This window comes from Triturus cristatus, chromosome 4_1, assembly GCF_964204655.1.
Source record: "Triturus cristatus chromosome 4_1, aTriCri1.1, whole genome shotgun sequence".
NCBI classification, from domain to species: domain Eukaryota; kingdom Metazoa; phylum Chordata; class Amphibia; order Caudata; family Salamandridae; genus Triturus; species Triturus cristatus.
In genome coordinates, this window is record NC_140585.1 from 1,062,311,420 (window position 1) to 1,062,331,401 (window position 19,982).

General features: G+C 43.0%; 1 protein-coding gene across 1 annotated transcript in view; it reads right to left on the reverse strand.

Moving 5' to 3' along the window:
• Window positions 1-3,141, reverse strand: part of IL17REL (interleukin 17 receptor E like) — a 410,789-nt gene extending 407,648 nt beyond the window's left edge. The window contains exon 1 of the mRNA XM_085654046.1: window positions 2,944-3,141. Within this exon, the coding sequence (XP_085510172.1) occupies window positions 2,944-3,045 (102 nt within the window). The 5' untranslated portion in view covers window positions 3,046-3,141. The remainder of the gene's footprint in view (window positions 1-2,943) is intronic.
• Window positions 3,142-19,982: the final 16,841 nt, after the last annotated feature.

Sequence of the window (19,982 nt, forward strand, 5' to 3'; positions counted from 1 at the left end):
AAAATAAATTATGTAACATTATCAATGCAGGCAGACCACCAGGATCATCTTCAGACCAAGCACCGCAAAATTATTCAAGGATTTTCTTCAGACAACCTGTGCAGGAGACGTAGCCAGAAGTATACAAATACCGAACAAGACACTGGAGCCAGGATCTTTCCCACTGGAGCTTTTCTTTTTTAAATAATAGTATGTTTATTGTTTTCAGCTTATATCATAACAATTAAAAAATGATAATATTCCAAATACACATATGCAGACAGAGAAAAACCCGGTATTCCAATACATTTCGCATCTGCCCCCACACTCAGTATTGTGGCCTTCCTAAGGAATCCATCATCTTCCATCTTCTATTTAACATCTACCAAACTCCCTCACCAGATATAATAAGTTGGTTAACCTTATGTGTTACAACTATGCCGGTGATACAGAAATCCTCCTGAACTTGGATGGCCCAGAAGCCCTCTAGAAGTCAAGGCTTGACATCCACCTCTGAGCCATAGGAGCTTGGCTTACGAGTAAGCAACAAACGTTCAAGACCACAACAACACAGGTTATGTCCTGTGGACAGCAGCACAAACACCAGTCTATGGCTCTATGGACCAAGGAGCTTCATGTCTGGCCATCCACGCCAAGGAGCCTAGGAGTGATGGTGTCCTCTGAGCTATACCTAATACCACATGTCAATAAGGTCTTTAGAAGCACCTTCTATAAAATGAAAACACTGTGATACATAACATAACATGTGTATTTGTAAAGCGCACGTTCACCCAGAGGTCTCTTGGCGCTGAATAACAGATGTTTATTGTTACCTAACTCAATGGTACTCATTTTTATCTACCTCATATGGATGAAAGGCTGAGTGGACCCGCCGGGATTTGAACCTGTGACCATGAGGTTGAACACAGGCCCCTGCAATGGACGCATTAGTCCACTGGACCACCAGACCCAGCCCCACATCTTTCCATAATTTGCCAACTAACAAAATCTACAAGGTGTCCTCATACTTGTGATCTCCAAGCTCAATTATGCCAATAGCCTATACTGAGGCACCCTGTTTCATCATAGGCATACTACAACCGATCCAGTATGCTGAGGCAAGACTCCTCTATGCACACCCCTCGGATTGTCATTCCATCTTTTAAAAGGAAACCCATAGGAGAATCTGCTTTCTTGGTCCCAGCAGCCAAGATCTGGAAATCCTTGCCAGCTAAAATTTGACGTCGTTTGGAGAAAATAAAGAAGAGAGATGGCAAACTGGCTGCTCCTGAAATAACTATGTCAACCGCTGACCCTGGGACAAACCCTGGAACAGCAACTCACACATCAGTAAATGGACGTCCCAGAGTTATTAGACTGTCCTAGCCTGCAGACCACGACATGAAGGGACCCGTCACATGATGGAGGTATCTGTCCATACACCAAGGCCTAGCAACGATTCTGACATATCATAAAAAAGCCATTCCATCAACAAAATATTCCTCTCCACCCATAATTAGAAATCCCTACTAACATGCACCACCTGAAAAAAAAACCCTTCTTGGATGATTAGATGCCTTTGTTCACAGATCAATACCGTAGTAAATAATGTTTACCTACCTCCTACATCAAACCGCACAATTAATAACTGCTCCTTTAGTCATTCAAACGCTTCTCCCTGTCTCAGTCTAAAATAATCTCTATGTCATCTCATGATATCACATACTAATTCACTACATGACTCACTTCACTCTCCCACACCTGTAACCTGCCCCAGATCCATAGGATCTGAGAGCGGAAAACCCCCTCCCAGTGTCAACGTAGGACACTGGGGTGAGTACATTACAAAAACGTCCAAAGATTATAAAGTGACCTGCATAGCTGCCATTAAACCATAATACGTGCATGTTTCTCTCATCCATCACGCCTCCAAGCGGTGCACCCGCACCCAGCAGAGCTGGAACTAGGGGTGCAGGCGGTGCTGCAGCACCCACGTAAAACAGTAAAGTGTTTAGTTGCAGAATGAACAATGAACAGTCAAGCGTTTTTCTTTGAGCAGTATGTGTTGTGTTTTCCAAGAGAGCCTGACGCATATCACCTGTGCCTTTAGTGTGGTGGCGTTAAGGGCCAGCACCCCCCCCCCCCCCCCAACATTTGCTTCAGCACCACTGACCGTATCTCTGTAGCCATCATGCTCCATTTGAAAACACTTGCAAAATACCCTCCAACGACAATATCTTTCCAACCCCACACTCTACACGGTGCTATGAGTACAAGTATGCGCCCCAGTGCCGCAAATAGTGATAGTAAGTGATATACAAATGCTTCAGTACAAAAACAATACAACGTTAACCTGCGATCTTACTGTGGAATGGTGCGCGCACCTCAGGTGTGAACTTGCCTAGCTATATTTAGTATTTAGTACAACACATACATACATACAATAATCGTAAACACACACGCAATAATGGCACTATGACGAATAACATTGTATCATCTTTCTAGACAACAGGAAAGTGCGTATATTTTGTGGTGAACTCCTAGCAACAATGTTTTACATACCATGCTATATATTGCCATATAACAATAACTTTTCTTATATAATGTCGTAGAGCAAGGTTCCTTACTGTATGGAAGCGCTGTAAAGGACAGGTGCTACATTACCTATTGTAATGCAACTCTATTATCGACTTTGGAAACATAAAAGACGCAGTTGGCTCTCCTGGGAATCGAACTCCCGACCTGCAGGTCACGCGCGCAAACATGAGCCAGATAGTCAGCACGCTGCTTGGAATATGCCAATAATTCAAACGGATGAACCTACAAACTCTGATATTTCTTAATGACACAGACATTCGCCACAACTAATCATAATATTTACGATATCAGAAAAAGGCCTTCAAACGGAAAGTGTGAACTAAAACCAGCTGTGGCGTTACAGATGCTGAGCCAAGACTGACTTACCTGAGAACAAGTGAGCCCGCACTGTTTGATTCTGGGGATTATCTGGCAGTCCCCAGCGCCTAAGATCAGCACCACGAGCAATTTTATTGCCTCAACCAACATCTTCGAAGGTGCGATGCCCAGTCTGAGGAGAGGCAGAGGCTCTTCAGCGCGCGCGTTCTCTCGCGGTATCAACGCTGCTTGCTGCCTGTCAAGTATTTGAATGAGGAGCAGGGCACCGCCCCTTCCTGCATTGAGGTGCCGGGGAAATCCAGGAGGGATTTAATTCACTCTGTTCCTCAAAATATGTTTATTGCACTTCTGCCGGGACTCGTGAATCACAAATGAGAAGCCCGCGTCTTAGTCAGTCGCGACACGTAGTAAAACAGAGTTCAGGATTGTATGGACGGGAGATATTATTGATTCTGTGCTGCAGACATGCAGTCTGTCCAAACTCACACGCTTTCCCAAAAAAACGCTGTACCGAACCCATTTTGACACGTGTCTCGTGGGTGGCATTTCTCTGTTATGAGCCCGGTTAATCACGCTGACAGCCGGGATTCCCTTGCCTGGGCCAGCCGGCCCCGCGACAACAAAAAACACTCGGGAAACTCCCACCGATGTTCCACCCCACAGAAACAAGACAGCGCTTGCTTGCGACATACGTGAAATATTTGCACAAAATAATGATTCGTAAAACAATGCAAAATATTTTTCTACTGAGCCATAGCGAGAAAGCAGTTTATGCATTAACTTGTCGGAACAGTTTATTAATTGTTCCCACTGCACTCTATGAGCGTCTACTGCACCTCTCCGGTGGGCGAAGCACAGCTTAAAAGGGTCAGCTGCATACAGTCCTTTACTGACAGTGTCTAATTCGATTTATGTATCTGCTCAACAACAAAAATACTCGAAAAACCAGTATTGGTAATGCATCGTTTCGCCTATGTAATTGTAGTGCATTTATATAGCGCTTACTATCCCTGATGAGGTATCGAAGTGCTTTACGCCGGACAGCACGCTGCTCCGGAACCCAAAGGTAAAGGTTAGTTCAGTGTTATTGTTAATTGTTAGTTATTGGGATTAGTCGTGAGTGCTCAAAGAAACCGGTTCCATGTAGTCATTTCAGTTTTTTATGGTGGATTAAAGTAATAGTGGTTGGTTCTGATCATCAGTGTGGGGGGACACATGGTTGGTGGGATTAATACAGGAGTACAGGTGCTGGAGGAGATTAGGTCTTGTTAGGTTGCATAGGTGACTTTTAGCGGAAGAAGGAGAGATTGCGATCTTGTGAATGAGTTGTGGGCAGGACCGGACTGGGAACGCAAACCGGCCCTAGCAATTAAGTCACACCGGCCGTGGGGGGTGGGTGGTGCAGTGGTGTTTGAGGGTGGGGGTCATGGTTGTGGGAAACACTGCTGCTGCTTTTGGTACAGAGGGCCAATATTGCAAAACCGCACCCCTGTACCAAAACCGGCCCCCACAATTCTGGCCCACTGGGAAAATACCCAGTGCCCGCTATAGCCAGTCCGGTCCTGGTTGTAAGAAATTTTCTGAAATTGAGAATAGTCAAACATGTATGTGTCAGAGTAGGTTGTGCTCAGAGAGACGAGGAATGCTGGAGATGGAAGGGAAGAAAAGAGACATCTGAAAAGAGAAAAAACAAGCATTGGCATAGTCAATAGGTCTCACCTTTGGGAGCTTATAAGTGTTTAGCAATGCAACAGTTGATATTGTTGCACCAAGGGCTATTGTGCTGCATAACTGAATACTTATAAGGTCCCAAAGGCGAGACCTATTGACTATGCCAGTGCTTGTTTAAGTTGCTGTCCAGAGGAGAGTCTTACTTTCACGTGCCCACAGGCACGTTCATGCCCTTAAATTCATTCCCCCTGCACAAGTGCAACCCTCTGCCTCAGGGTTTTTGATTAAATGACTTTTCTGAAACACTGATTCAGGCACCAACTTGCAGGGGGTGGGTCAGGGCTCATGGTATTCACAATGCATATGCATGAGGCCACTTAACATATAATGAATTACAGGGGATATGATTACCATTCCGAGAACTCAAGAGGATTTTACAATTCTGCAGCTCCACGAGCCCAGCTCTCCCCTTACTCAAACTCTTCCCGCCGCCTTCACATATGAGAGGGATCAGAAGAGAGCATCAGAAACAGGCGCGGAATAAAGCAGACTTGTCTTCGTGGCGCACAGCAGCTATATCACTCTCCCAGATCTGTTTTAAGATCTGCAGAATGGGGGCTGTAAATGCAGATCTCTGAGGCCCAGAAGGTGAAGAGAAAAAGACCCAGGACTGCATGAACTGTACACACCACAGAACGGGCCCTTTCAAGCCATACTAAACAAGCACTGGTAATAGGTCTGGCGTTGTCCGCCAGCCTTTTGGCTTGTCAAAGCTTGATTTATTTTGCCATGGTTTTTGCAAAACGGTATCGCTGGAAAAGCTACAGAAACTTTACCTAAAAGAAAAAAAACTCTATCAAAAAGTGCTTATGGCTATTGTCTGTGGAACTTTGGAGGACTATGTTGTGTGTGGGTGTGTCCCTCGAAAAGGCCGCACACAGTCACTCACAGGGAAGTTAGCCAATGGCTGAAGAGGGCTGACCCATTGCCCCATGCTGTGGTGGGCGGGGAAAACAATGTGAAGGACACAATAAGAGACCTACGAATGTATAAAAGTGGGGTAGTACGCGTTACTACCTGAAGTTTGGTTTAGGTTGGAAAATGTCAACGTTTCTGGTGTGCTCCTAGGGCAACGTGAACCGGTCAGGGGCGTTCAATATAACATAAATGGCTGCACATAACAATGTGGATGTGTCTTCCTGGGCACTATCTGTGTCCTCTAGACCGAGGTTTCGATTTTGTCAGCCAAAATTAGACAATAAAGTTCTTGAAAAATAAAGTTTTGCCAAATAAATAAAGTTCATTAACGTATGGTTTGTTTCCTTGTAAACGTTGTATTCACTTATCATGCATATTCATTTCTTCATGTTGCAAGGTGGCCTTTCAAAAACTTTGTCTAATTTTGGCTGACAAAATCGAAACCTCGGTCTAGAGGACACAGATAGGGCCCAGGGAGACACATCCACATCGTGATGTGCAGCCATTTATGTTAAGACCTATGAATGTAGAAATCTACTTCAAACTCCTTTAAGGAGGTATATTATATATATTACAAAATAAAGAGTTTTAGGGTAACATGAGACCTAAGAATTGGAATAATAGTTGAAAAACACCCTCTTTGGAAGGCCTACAGCACAAGAGAAGGGCCTTATGGGGGTGACTGCAAGAGCGTACACCTTACATCACGTCATTAATAAATAATTAAATAAGTCGAACCTGCTGGCCTCAGTTTATCTACTGGGTATCACTTCCGGAGAGTAAAGGGAAGGGTAAAAGTGTCAGCAGAGATTAAAGTGAAAGGTGGAAGTGTTAGCAGAGAGTAAAGGGACGAGTGGAAGTGTCAGCGCAGAGTAAAGGGATGGGTGAAAGTGTCAGCGGAGAGTAAAGGGATGGGTGGAAGTGTCAGCGAAGATCAAAGGGATGGGTGGAAGGGTCAGCAGAGATTAAAGAGACAGGTGAAGTGTCAGCAGAGATTGAAGAGACAGGTGAAGTGTCAGCAGAGAGTATAGGAAAGGGTGAAAGTGTCAGCAGAGACTAAAGGGATATATGAAGTTTTAAACAGAGAGGAAAGCAGTTAACATAAATGTCAAGAATGAGGAAAGGGATGAGCTGCTTATCAGCAGAGAAGAGAGGTGAAATTGTCAGCAGGGAGTAAAAGGGTGGGTAGAAATGTCAGCAGAAATGAAAAGGGTTGATGAAAGAGTGCAAAAAGATGGATGGAAGTATCAGTAGAGATTAAAGAGGCAAGTGGGAGAGTCAGAAGAGAGGAAAGGGGTGGGTGGAAGTGTCAGCGAGGATTAGAGGGATGGGTGGAAGTATCAGCAGAAATTACAGAGGCAGGTGGAAGTGTCATCAGAGAGCAAAGGGATGAGTGGAAGTGTCAGCGAAGAGCATAGGGATGGGTGGAAGGGTCAGCAGAGATTAAAGAGGCAGGTGGAAGTGTCAGCAAAGAGGAAATGGATGGGTGGAAGTGTCATCAGAGATTAAAGAGACAGGTGAAGTGTCAGCAGAGATTAAAGAGACAGGTGAAGTGTCAGCAGAGAGTAAAGGGAAGGGTGAAAGTGTCAGCAGAGACTAAAGGGATATATGAAGTTTTAAACTGAGAGGAAAGCAGTTTACATAAGTGTCAAGAGGGAAGAAAGGGATGACCTTCTTATCAGCAGAGAAGAGAGGTGGAATTGTCAGCAGGGAGTAAAGGGTGTGTAAAAATGTCAGCAGAAATGAAAAGGGTGGATGAAAGAGAGCAAAAGAATGGGTGGAAGTGTCACCAGAGAGTAAAGGAACGGGTGGAAGTGTCAGCAGAGGTTAAAGGGATGGGTGGAAGTATCAGAGGAGAGAAAGGGGATGGTGGGAGTGTCAGGAGAGAGTAAAGGAACAGGTGGAAGTGTCAGTGGAGAAGAAATGGATGGGTGGGTGTTTAAGCAGGGAAAAGGCCCGGGTTGGCGTGTCTCCAGGAGTAGAGATGTACACCTGGCGCTTTAACACGTCAACTATCTCACCTGCCTAATTAGCAGAAAAACTGTCAGAGCCTTAGCGGATGGACATCGCCCCCTCTCCCCCCCACCCACACCGACCCCCGAGCATTAACACAGCAACCTTTAACCTTGAATATCGCCCCCACACTTCTTCGCTTATTGCACAACTACCGACAGCCACACACCAGGTCTCCGTGAAGGGGGCATAGCTCAGACTCCATGCCCATACAATCCATGGCCTCTCTGCTGTAGCAGGCTAACAGCGGGTCTGCCGCATATTGTCACTTTTTCTATTTTTTTCGCACCCTTCTCTGCTGTGAAATGGACTGAACTTAACCTTGATATATTCTAATGACAACAAACGAAAACAGCTGAAAATGAAAGTAATACATAGAGGGATGAGGCACGGAAGGAAGGAGAAAAGGATAAAGTTAGGAACAGAGAGTGTAAATACAACAAGTAACCCGAGACTGGAATGCAGCCTGCCCTCCATCTGGCACACTGCGTGCCGCCGTTGCTAATTATAAACAGATGGCACCCAGCCGCGCTGCTGCTCACTCCCCAGCTCCCTAGGCCAGGGGAGAGAGAAGGCGGGACATGCACCCGCCTTTGGCCAATTGCGTGCTGTCTTTCTTAGAAAGACGCATGCAAAGGCCAATAGCGGGTGATGGAAAAAAAGCACACGCACAAGCATGTGTTCTGAGTTTAAAGGCCTTACTAAAAGCCTCACAGGGTAGCGCATGTGCGCTGGCTCAGGCGAGACCTAACAAGGATAGGCCACTAACGGAAGTTTTAGTTTAAGGACAGTTTTTTAAATTCTGCTCCAAAGGTTGTCCACCTGGTGAGTAGCACTCGATCAACAGCTTTATTTATGATAGGCAGGGAGGAGGATCCGCTTGTAGAAGCCGCTCCGTAATGGAATTGCCTGACACGTTTCGAAGCTCCATATGCTTCTCTTCCGAGGCTTGAATGGAGACGGTGTGTGCAAACGCTGAAACCACTTCGCCATTTTCATATTGCACACCCACCAATGGGAAGCTCGAATGAGACTGTGCATTGTGGGAAATGTGGTCCGGATAGCACACAAATCTTGTCCTGTATGGACCCTGCAAGTGGACTCGTCCTCAATCCTGTTTGCCGCTGCTCGCCCACATTGCCGACACCTTAAGACCAGGGATTTCCTGGTCTTAATTTTGGCGCTGCCTCCTATGTACGCCACCCTTGTACATAGGGGGCAGCGCCAAATACAATGGGTGTGGCGGTGGAACGCCCATCACAAAACCCACTGCACGCCCCTTTCACGCTAAACATAGCGTGAAAGTTTGCCTTATGTACAAGGCAGCGTTAAGCCACATTAAGTGGCTTAACGCTGACTTGTACATAAGGCAAGACACCTATCACCACAGGAACGTCACAAAAAGTGACGTTCGTGTGGCGATAGAGCTTGTACATATGCCTCACAGTCTTTTAACTCACTCAGCAGTAGTAGTAAAGGAACACAAATCTTCTAGTCAACACAGTTTTAAACAAAGTTATTCTTGCAATGCATGATTTCAGAAAACAAGCGTAAATAAGAATGGGCAGCTCTCTGTTCGGAGGCAGCTACACTGGATGCTGTTACGTTTATACTTTTCAGAGATGCTTATTTACAGCTCTGAGCAAGGCAAACCCAGGTAGTGAGCGCTACACGTTATTAGAAACCAAGGTATTCTGGGTGCAATTACTGTATCTTATATTCCTTTTGATGTCCAGTATGATACAAGCAGATGGCGTCTCCGTGTCTCGAGTTACTATTAATAATAAGCTGTTTTTATAAATCACCGTCTGGGACAAAGGTAAGAGCTCCTTAAGAAGCATCACAGGAGTCAAGAGGATGTGGTGCAGTGGCCAGAGCTGCTGACTCGAGAGCTGGGGATCCCAGTTTGAGTCTCTGCAGGACCACATCCTGTGATTCTGGGCAAATCACTTAATCTCTCTGGGGAATAAATTGCGCTGTATAAATGTGCTGCAATACAAAAAAGCAGAAAGTGGCAAAACATAATGGGAAAAAGAATTCCACCAACGCAGATGTTAACAGTATTTCCCCGTTGGTGAAGTGATAAGAGAAGCAGAGTAGAAACAAGCATTGGTAAATGCAGGAAAATATGCTACAGCCAAAAGAAATGGAGGGAACTTAAGTGGCAAGCACAGGAACCAATGAAAAGCCTGGAAAGCGAGGGGGTGGGTAAGTCCCTTTTAAGATTTATATTAAAAACAATAGATTTCACAAGCACAGCGCAAGCGCTGTGCAGGCGAAACCTAAAGACGACAGATGGCAGACTGTGGCTAAGCCTATGGAGCTTTTTGAGTTATCACTCTAATAGTTTCCTGGATGTGATCCTGACTGGCACTTAATTGTCAACACCGGCACTTATGACAGTCTGCACTATTTTTCTAAATTAGAGCTAACACAGTAAGAGTTGGTTTACTGTTTCAATGAACATTAAATTGACTAATATCTGCTGCCCGAGCCATGTTTGTAGCTTTTGGGTCTTGAATAGTCTGAAATGTCATACTTGTAGGGTGTGTTGATTAGTAGTTGTGTTGATTCCGGCACTGGCTGCACCTAAGCATTGGACTTACCCATCTTTGTGGGACACCAGCGGGATTTGTGATTGCATCCGATGGCTTCTGAATCTACAGGAGCGCTGGCCTACCACGTAGGTAACAGTATCCCAGCTTTGCTATGTGACTGCCTCCTCCCCAGCCCTACTGGCTGCCCAGAGGCAAAGAGTAAACATGACTACCCCAACATTTTCACAACTGTTCTTCCCATTTTCTTTACTACCATGCCACACAGAGATGTGGGGGACTCACAAATGAACCTAGCAGGGAAACAACTCTGCACCATCCCTCACTGCTTTTCAGAAGCACTTTCACTGAAGCTTTGATAGAACTTCACTTATTTCAACACCCAGCTGTGGAAGCCCTCCATGGGCTAGAGGTGCTTGCATGACATCCAATCAAACAGATCTTGAGGTCCCTTCGTGACATTACCTTATAATGTTATCTCTGCCAGAGAATGGAGAGTCTGTAAGAGAGACCCTCAAGCAATATGGGCGACTCTTCCCCCATCACAATCAGCCTCTCAGAAGGGAAACTCCTGTCTCTAGACTTCAAGTGACCAATACAAAAGGTAAATCTATGGGTGAAAATATCAACAGATGTGGGTTTACTCTTATGCCTAGGTGTAACTCCCAGCTTAAAGGCAATTAAGCAACTCTGAGCAGAATTTTGCGCCTTGTAGTAGGAGTATAAGTACCCAACCCTTTCGCTGGGGAAATGTATACCTCAAAATAGAACTATAAAGTTGCTATTAAGTTTGTGGACACATTTTAGTTGCAAGTTCAAATGTAGGCAGAGATCTCCATCTACACTTTTTAGAACCACAAATTAAAAAGAGCATAGAAACTGGCATCCCCTGAGGAAAGTAATAAATGCATTACAAACATTACCACTATCAGCACACAAATAGAGCCCACATCCCAGCTCCGGCCTCATCCCATGCTTGTGCAAGATATTATGGTGCCAGACACAGCTGTATTGTGTCTCATTGAGTGTGAGTGTTTGGGACGTGCAATGTATAACGATGTGTCAGAGGGTGTGTAAGATAGTGTTAGATTTGAGATGAGGCATTTAAAAAAAATGTTTAAATAAATTTACGTATTTGTAATTTTCTATGCAGGTGCATATGTTCTGTTTAAATTTTTATAATGTGATCTCTATGGGTGTATGCATTGTCTAAAGTTATATAACATTTCTACAGTGTTAATTATACGGCTGTCTATAATGTCTACAGTTACATATCCTTTTTTATTTAATGTTTGCTTGTGACATGCATGCACAAAGATTTTCTTACAGACATACTCTGTTAAACATGTCTGCTATGCTATATTTCCTGTTGATACATTTTATGTTCACCACTTTCACCCGAGAATTGTTTTTCTGACTCTTTTTGATAACACTCATCTTTGAAGATACATCTTTATCCTGGTAATTCAGCATGTATAGCAAAGGCACCCTATTCCCAGCTTCCACATTGTAGTAGCCCAAGACATTGCTTCATTTTGGAATTTTCTTCCTGGGACACCTTAGGGCAACACAAACTTGTCCAGCTATTACCAAAAATTTCCATTATCAAAAAGCTAGACTACTGGGTTTGGCAACGCTTGTTTGTTTCAATTTATTTCATTAAGCTACCTTTATCCTATTTCTACCTCTAACTCTTACCCATAATTTATTGTATTGCTCACTTTTAAAGTAATGTGTATGAAGAAGAAAAATCAAAACACAAAAGGAGGGCCAGAGGAGATTTAAAGACCAGCAGGAGTTCACTCCCCAATTAAACACTATATAACACACTAAAACACTTGGGTCTAAATACAAGAGAAAACTAGAAATAGAATAATCTAGCTGAGATGGTGTATTCCTTTTAAAAGACGATTTCCCTCACCCAACATAGGTGGCATGCTTCATCATCAGGAACCTCTTTGAACCGTCATGCCTAGTCACGGTGCCTGCTACAACTCCCTCACTGAGAGAGAGGAGTGTAGTGGATGTTTTCAAGGATATTATTATTATTATTATTATAATAGGGACTTGTAAAGCGCATGGCTGCCCTAGGGCTTCCCAGCGCTGAGCGGTCAGGTGCTAAGTGCGAACAATCCATGACTTAAAGATATTGCATAAACAAACAGGTCTTGATCTCTTTACGGAACTGTAGTTCTCTGTCTATCCGTCTGTATTACAATGGCAGAGAGTTCCAAAGTTTTGGAGCTAGGAGGGAGAAAGATCTTCTTCCCCATTTCTTTCTCCTGACCTTTGTCTGTTTTTGGCGTTCGTCCGTGCTGGATCACAACTGCCTCTTTGGAATGTAGGGGGAGACTAGACTCCTGACTTTTTTGGGGCCTCTAATATGCCATGCTCTATGTGTAATGACCAGTGCCCTGAATTTTATTCTGGCCTCTACTGGGTACCAGTGAAGTTTAAGTAGATGCTTTTTTACTGATTCCAGTAACGGCAGACAGCAGTCTTGCAGCTGCATTCTGGGCCACCTGCAGTTTCTGAGTAACATATTTAGGTGCCCCTAGGAACAATGAGTTTGCATAGTCCAGTCTCGAAGTAACCAGAGAGTGGACCACTGTTTTCCTTAGTTGTATGGGAATTCTGTCTAAGATTTTGCGCAGACTTCTAAGAAGTCCGAAGCAGGTTGCTGTGACCTTCTTGGCCTGTCTCACCATAGAGAGATCCGTTTCTAGTCAGAATCCTAGGTTTTTACTATTTCTACGGGAATAGGTGGTTTACCTAGGCATGCAGGTCAGTCTATGATTGGCCTGGGTATTGCTTTATTTCTAAGGAGCAATAGCTCAGTTTTATCACCGTTTAACTTTAACTTTAAGCAACTTACTGTCATCCACTCTTTAACTTTTATCAAGCAGGAAGATAGTCTCTCACCATCCCTGCAGTTTTTTGGGTCCAGGGAAATGATCAGCTGCGTGCCATTGGCATAAGAAGTCATGGATATTTCAAATTCCGATCCAATTTTAGCAAGCGGCTCAACATAGACATTAAAAAGTGTTGAACTCAATGACGAGCCCTGTGGAACGCCACACTTCAGGGGTATTGAGGTGAGCAGAGAGTTTAGAAAGATGATGTGATATTAAAACTGTCTTCAGGGTATGCAAACACTTTTTTTTGTGCGCCCCTGTGTCAGGATTTAAATGAAGGACACTGCAGGAAGGATTAAATCTGCTGGGGTGTGTCACCAAAGTAGGTCAACGTGTTTAAGCCATTAACCCTTGGATAAGGTGTTGCAGCATTCATCAGGACCTTTAGTGATTGTGCTTCTGCTTTGAGGTTGTGTTAAAAAATAATAATATCATGTAATACAAAACCTTCCAGTGGCCCTATATGAATCTAAGAGAGGGATCCACTGGCGGTTACCAGCAAAAAATATATATATTTACATATATATGGACAACTAGGTTATAGAGAGGGTGTTTGGTGGAAGCACCAAACGTCCTGGCACAGTGAAATGTAATAGACCCATTCTTGACACATATAAAGCAATCCCACTTAAATCAGTTGAGTAAGACACAACAGAATCAGGTGAAAACTTAATATATCAAGAAAGGCTTGCATGCAATAAAACCATAAGCGAGGCTTACCTGCAGTCGTCAAGTTTGGTGCCTCAACTCGTGTCCTGGCATGGGACTCAGGGTACTTTCTATCCTATAGAACATTAAAGGAGAGATTAAAAAAGACAAAGGATGAAGAAGTTAAAAGTCCAGGTACTTCAGACCAACAGAGGTATAAGACAGTAAATTTCTAAAGAGATAGCAAAGCGAAGTAGGTATATAGATATAAAGATGTAGGACCCATTATTTCCACATCTAGGTATATTCATAAGAATGCCTGACTAAGTGAGCTGCCAAATTTATATTGTTTACACTTTTGTGTGGTGTGTCAATAGATGTTGAAATGACTAAAGAATGATGCTCAATCACAACTGGAACAAGCAGTAGCCATTACATCTCAATTGGTAGCCAAGGTAAGAGAATAATTGGCATACAGGCCCCTGTAAATGTAATGTTCATAAAGTGCATTCATATAAAATACCGATCTGTTCATTAGTACAGTGGTAAAATGAAAGGTAATTCCAAATTGTCTCTACAAAAGATGGAGACAGAGTGTCAACATGTGTGTTTCTCAAAACACTAGAAAGACCTTAATTGTTACTGATGCAAAGACCCCATATCGGTGCGGTATACTAAAAAGCCCAATGACCCATTGAAAAAATCCATTATGAATTGCGGGAAACAAGCTCATTGTGGAGCATGCTTGCCATAGAGACAGCATATTGGGTCTCTCGGAATGCACGATCTTCATCCAGCTACTAAGAGACAAAATATTTAAGTGCCAACAATTGTATACCTCGCAAGGGAGATGGTATTATCGACCCAATTTTTTGTTATATATTTTAATGGTAATGTCCTCAGTCTTAGCATCAGGATGCAAAGCGTAACCTTATGGCCCAATGTGAAACTCGAATATTTTGGGATCTCTTTATACTTCACCCTGGCTAGTGAGAGCTTATAATCCGATAGCTGTTGACAGGAACTTTTATCCATTTCATAGCTCAATCTCAAAGTAGATTTTTTCAGAAAGAACTTCAGGAGTACTGGAGACCAACATTGTAAAAGAGGCCTGGAGCCTTGGAAGTGTGCCAATGCAATCTCTAAATTATCTTTAAACGTATTTATTCCTGGATCATCCTTGAAAGGTTTCTTGACATACAATTGCTCTCAATGTACCTTCAGGTGCATGCAGTATGTTATAAACCCACCTGACAAGGTTTGCCATGACTTTTGTAAATGCGCTCACTACCCCTAATTCCAGTCATAGTGGGTGAATGGGAGTGGCTTGACTTGTAGTAGTGAGCATACGTAAGAGTTTTCCCTCCTTGAGATTTAAAAAACCCCATCGATTTATGGGAATGTATTCTAAACCATACCTTAAAATAGGGGTAATCTTTGTTCGATAAATTTCTAGGAGGGCTGAAAAATGTCACCTCCCAGCAGATGAGTAAAACATTTTTATAGCACTAACATGGGCTACTATTTTTTATTCTGTCAGTTGAAAATGCGAAGCAGTTCCAAAAGACTGGGAGAAAACTCTTCCTAAGTAAAGTAGATACTACATCTACTGCCGTGCCTCCTAATTTCCAGGTAAAAGGTTTAGCCTTTTTCTCGCCCCTAATGCCCCACAACATATGCATTTTAACCAAAAATTGATGAGACCCCAAGAGATGAAAAGTTAATACACATGCGTGCAATACACAATTAATATATCACGATATCTGGCTGGTTTTGTAACTACTCGTTTACCTTCGTGTAGAGCAGTGTTAGGTAACAACCTTTCACCCATAGATCCTTCCATGCGGCTACAATATCCCACAGCAACTACCTCTGTACCACCATCTTCTGATGAAATCTTATTTCCTCCCATTGGTACTCTTTCTGTGCTTTCAACATTATCACATTATTTCACCTCGATGGTGATGATGATCAAGACAGATTGAGAAAGTAAACAGATGCTCCTGGGAGTATCCTGGGGCTAGTCTAACAGCATGTGGAAGATTACAGAGTGAATAGCCAAAATTTTAACCCTTTCCTAAAAGCATGTTCATAACTTTTCTGCTGCAGGTGCAGCGGAACAGAATTCCATGCAGACGGCCATAAGAAGGAAAAACAGCGACTGCCAATCCTAGTCATCCTCACTCTCGGCACCCAAGCAAAAGCCAAATGCGGGGACCGGAGGTCCCTGGCAGGATTGTAAATATGAATCCTGGAAGCCAGGTAACATGGGCAAATATTGTGCAAAGTACGAAAAATAAACACCAGTGCTTTAAACAAAATTCTCTTCCTTACTCGTAACTAGTGCAAGGAAGAAAGATGCCTAGAAACCCTAGTTCTCCATGGCATATTCAGTAGAAGTTTTGCCGTGGTGTTTTGCACCATTTTAAGTCTGTGGATGGCACGCACCGGTAGACATAGGTATAAGGCGTTAGAATAGTCCAGCCAAAAAGTTATCAGAGTCTGGATAACTATTTTCCTGGCCGGAAAGGACAGAAAGAACAAAAACTTCTTCAGAGCCTGCAGGATATGAAAACACATACCAGTCACAGCACTGATCTGGGGTTGGAAAGATAACTTTCTCCACTCTGCCTCTGTTCCACTGTTCATGACCTTTTATGCAAACTGCATTTTTAGACACCGCATCCACTTTTTTAGGAGACCTGAACTTGGAACATTCTTTAGCAACATGAGTGGGATGTTTCACATGTATCCAATCGGCCGCTGTGATCTCACTTCTTGTTTCCTTCACTCTGTGTCTGATATCATACTCTTCTTTCATTTTTTACTGATACCTTTGTACACAAAGTCGTATGACCACATCTAATATTTCAGCTCAGTTAAAACTTGGATGATTTTCTCTCAACCCTGCAGGGCACAACAAAGATACCGGAACATGTCCCCTCATGACTTCAAAACGACACAATCCTGACACCACATTAGGACTAGACCAGTGGGCCCACAACATGGTCTCAACAGCTTCTCTCAACTCTATCTTATTCTGAATAGCCCACTGTATACAGTTCACCAACGTGCGATTACTTTTTCAACAAGGGCATTGGCCTGAGGATGATATAATGTGGGCATTTATGCTGAATAGCATTTATCATCAAAAATGAATTCCTCACATTGGACACAAATTGCATCCATTGTCGGATACAATCTCTTTAGGGCAACCTTCCCTCAAAAACAACTTCTTCCGAAATTTTATAACAGCTTAACTGGGAGGCTCCTCCATGAAATTTACCTCCCACCACTTGCTTTAGTAATCCACAATGACTAAAGCAAACTTAGATCTTGTAGGTAAAATAGTGAACAGACCTATAAAATTGATGGTCAACTTAGACCATGTACCAACAGGTAACACGCTTAACTGGAGTGGCATAGTCTCAGTCTTAAAACATTTGTCATTGTTGGCACAAATGACACTTGTTCTAACATTAGCGACAATAACACACACCATATCGTCATCCTCTACCATCCTGGCATTCCACTCATTCTCAGTGAAAGCATTACCCTCGCACACGTCAATAGTGTCATAAGACATTCTTCGCCTTCCTCTCCCAATTCACAGACAGATATTCATCGTTGATGGGAGAAAGTGACAAATAATCAGCTCTGAAATATTTTCCACCTGGGATGTATTCAGTGATATAAATCATATTGCAACAATTTTGACCTTAGTCTAGCCAGCTTAGGTGTATGATTCCTGATGAAAGACCCACTTGGTATATTTATTAACGGTTCATGCTCTGTTTTGAGCATGAATTTCTTACCCCAGATGAAACACTTGAAACATTCTACTGCCCAGCAACAGTCTAACAAGTATGTTTCAATGACTGAGAAGACCTTCTAATTTTCCTCCAGAGACCTTGATGCAAAACCCACTGTCACTTCATACCAGAACAATTCTTTTGGGCCAGGGTGGCTCCTAACCCCTCGTTACTCTGATCAAAAATAACAATACACTCTTTTGTGGGCTCAAAAGGTGCAAGGGCACCGGCTGTTACAATATCATGCTCAAGTGAAACAAATTCATCGTGGCAAGCATCACTCCATGCAAACACTGTCCTTATTTTGAGTAGTTCTCTCAAATTTCTGGTTTTAGCTGGAAATTTCCTTATGAATTTTGAATAAAACTCACAAAGCCCCAGAAATGATGACACTGGTTCCTTATTAATGGGCTTTGATACTTTTGTGAGAGCATCCACCAACCCTGGTCTTGGTTGCACCCCCCCCCTTCCAAAATAACATGCCCTAAAAACTCTATGCTTTCTTTTGCACATCTGCAATTGTTAACATTGGCAACAATTCTGAAGTTCTGCAAACTTTTCAACACAACGTGCATGTCTTTATCATGACTGGCAGAGTCTTCTCCTCCTATGAGAATATTTTCTTGAAAAGTTACCATGTATTTGACGTCATTGAGGATATTGTCTAACACCCTCTGAAACACTGATGCAGCCAATGCTAGTCCAAAAGGCATCCTCTTGAACTGGAATGTGCAGACCGGTGAAACAAAAGCTGTGTAATGTCTAAATGACTCATCTAACTCAACCTGATGGTATGCAGACACCAAATCGATTTTGCTAAAGACTTTAAGACTTTGGTGCCTGCAAATGTGGTAATTATATCATCAATGTGCGGCAGCAGAAGGGAATCAACCAATATCACCTATTTTAAACTGCGTAAATCTATGCACACTCTTAGCTGCCCATTTTTTTTTTTGCTGCTATGACTAATGGGGATAGCCATAAAGATAATTCAACCAGTTCTATGACGCCCTTAGCACACATTTTCTTTAATATCTTAGCTAGCTCCTCGTGGATACTGAAAGCCACATTCCTTAATTTGTGTTTTACCAGCATAGCATGACTTTGTACCTTAATCCTGTGTTTAAATCCTGCAAACTTCCCTAGATTGTCACTAAAAACGTCTCTCTGCATTTCTGTCCAGGAGTAGACTACACGTTGCCCATTACTTTCTTGGCTGTCAGGTGTTCCATCAATGACCAAAGATACCTGGACCTTCCTCCCAGGCCTCATTGTCATACTAAATAGTCCTTGATGGTACCACCCAAGTATAAACAAAACACACAAAAAAACCAAAGAAGAGTCAACACATTCAGAAATACTCTCTTGAGCCCTTGGGGGAATCCGTTTATTAGGACGAAATCCCTCACTCACCATAGGTGGCATGCTTCATCATTGGGATTCTCTTCGTAATGGGAAAAACCTAGTCCTGCCACGGGCTACAAACCCCTCACTAAGAGGGAGGAGCTCAGTGATGTTTTATTCCTAATTTTAGGATATACTAAATCCTGCAATGAGAAGTACAAAACTTAGTTAGGTAGGGGGCACAGAGCAAAAAAAATATATAAATCGTGAGGAAAGTGATTGTTAAAACTAGCTGCCAGGTACGAAATCTGCCTTTATTAACACGTCCTGGGGCCAGGGTTAAAAACAAAGCACTGCCAGGGGTAGCTTATACCTGCAAGTGGTTGATGATATGCTGCAGGAAACAAGCAACTAAATTGAGAAGAAACACGCAGCCGAGGATCTAAGATGGACAGATCTGGACCAACCCTGTATCCCCACACATACATCTGACATTGTTAGTTTCCTCTTTCAGAGAGAATAGAGATGGGTTTATAGGTTACGCTGTGATACTAACGGTCTAAACGATGACATCCCATGGACCGCACTAAAGTAAGAATTGATCATGACACCATCACCTTTCTACTACCCTTAGTGTATGAGTTTGTCTGACTTTGATTGCTACCACTAGCATGACCACTCAAGATGGTTGAAACCATTTCTGTCTTGGGTAGTAATTCCCAATATAAGATGTTTGTCGTAAAAATATATATAAGAATTTCTTTATCATACACAGGAATTACTCCCAAGGGGTTAACACAGACAACACAAATAAGGGGATATATATCAGAACCTCTCATTACATCTCTTATGACGAAGGGGTGGGTATGTTGCTTGTTCCTACATATGTATCACTGCCACACGTGATCACCATAATAACCTCTGGAATATGACCAGACGCTGGTATCGTGGATAAACGTTACTTTAAATAGCCGTATAAGCGTTTTAACGAGATAAACATTACACACAGTAAGGAGCACTACAACTCCCATCATTCCTTGTCGCATGTACGACGCCACAGTGATGTCACAATATGTGCGACTCGTGTAGCCCATTGTCTATAAGTCACGCTTAGCGAGTTTGTAGCCCTTGCTATCCGGTTGCAGCACACG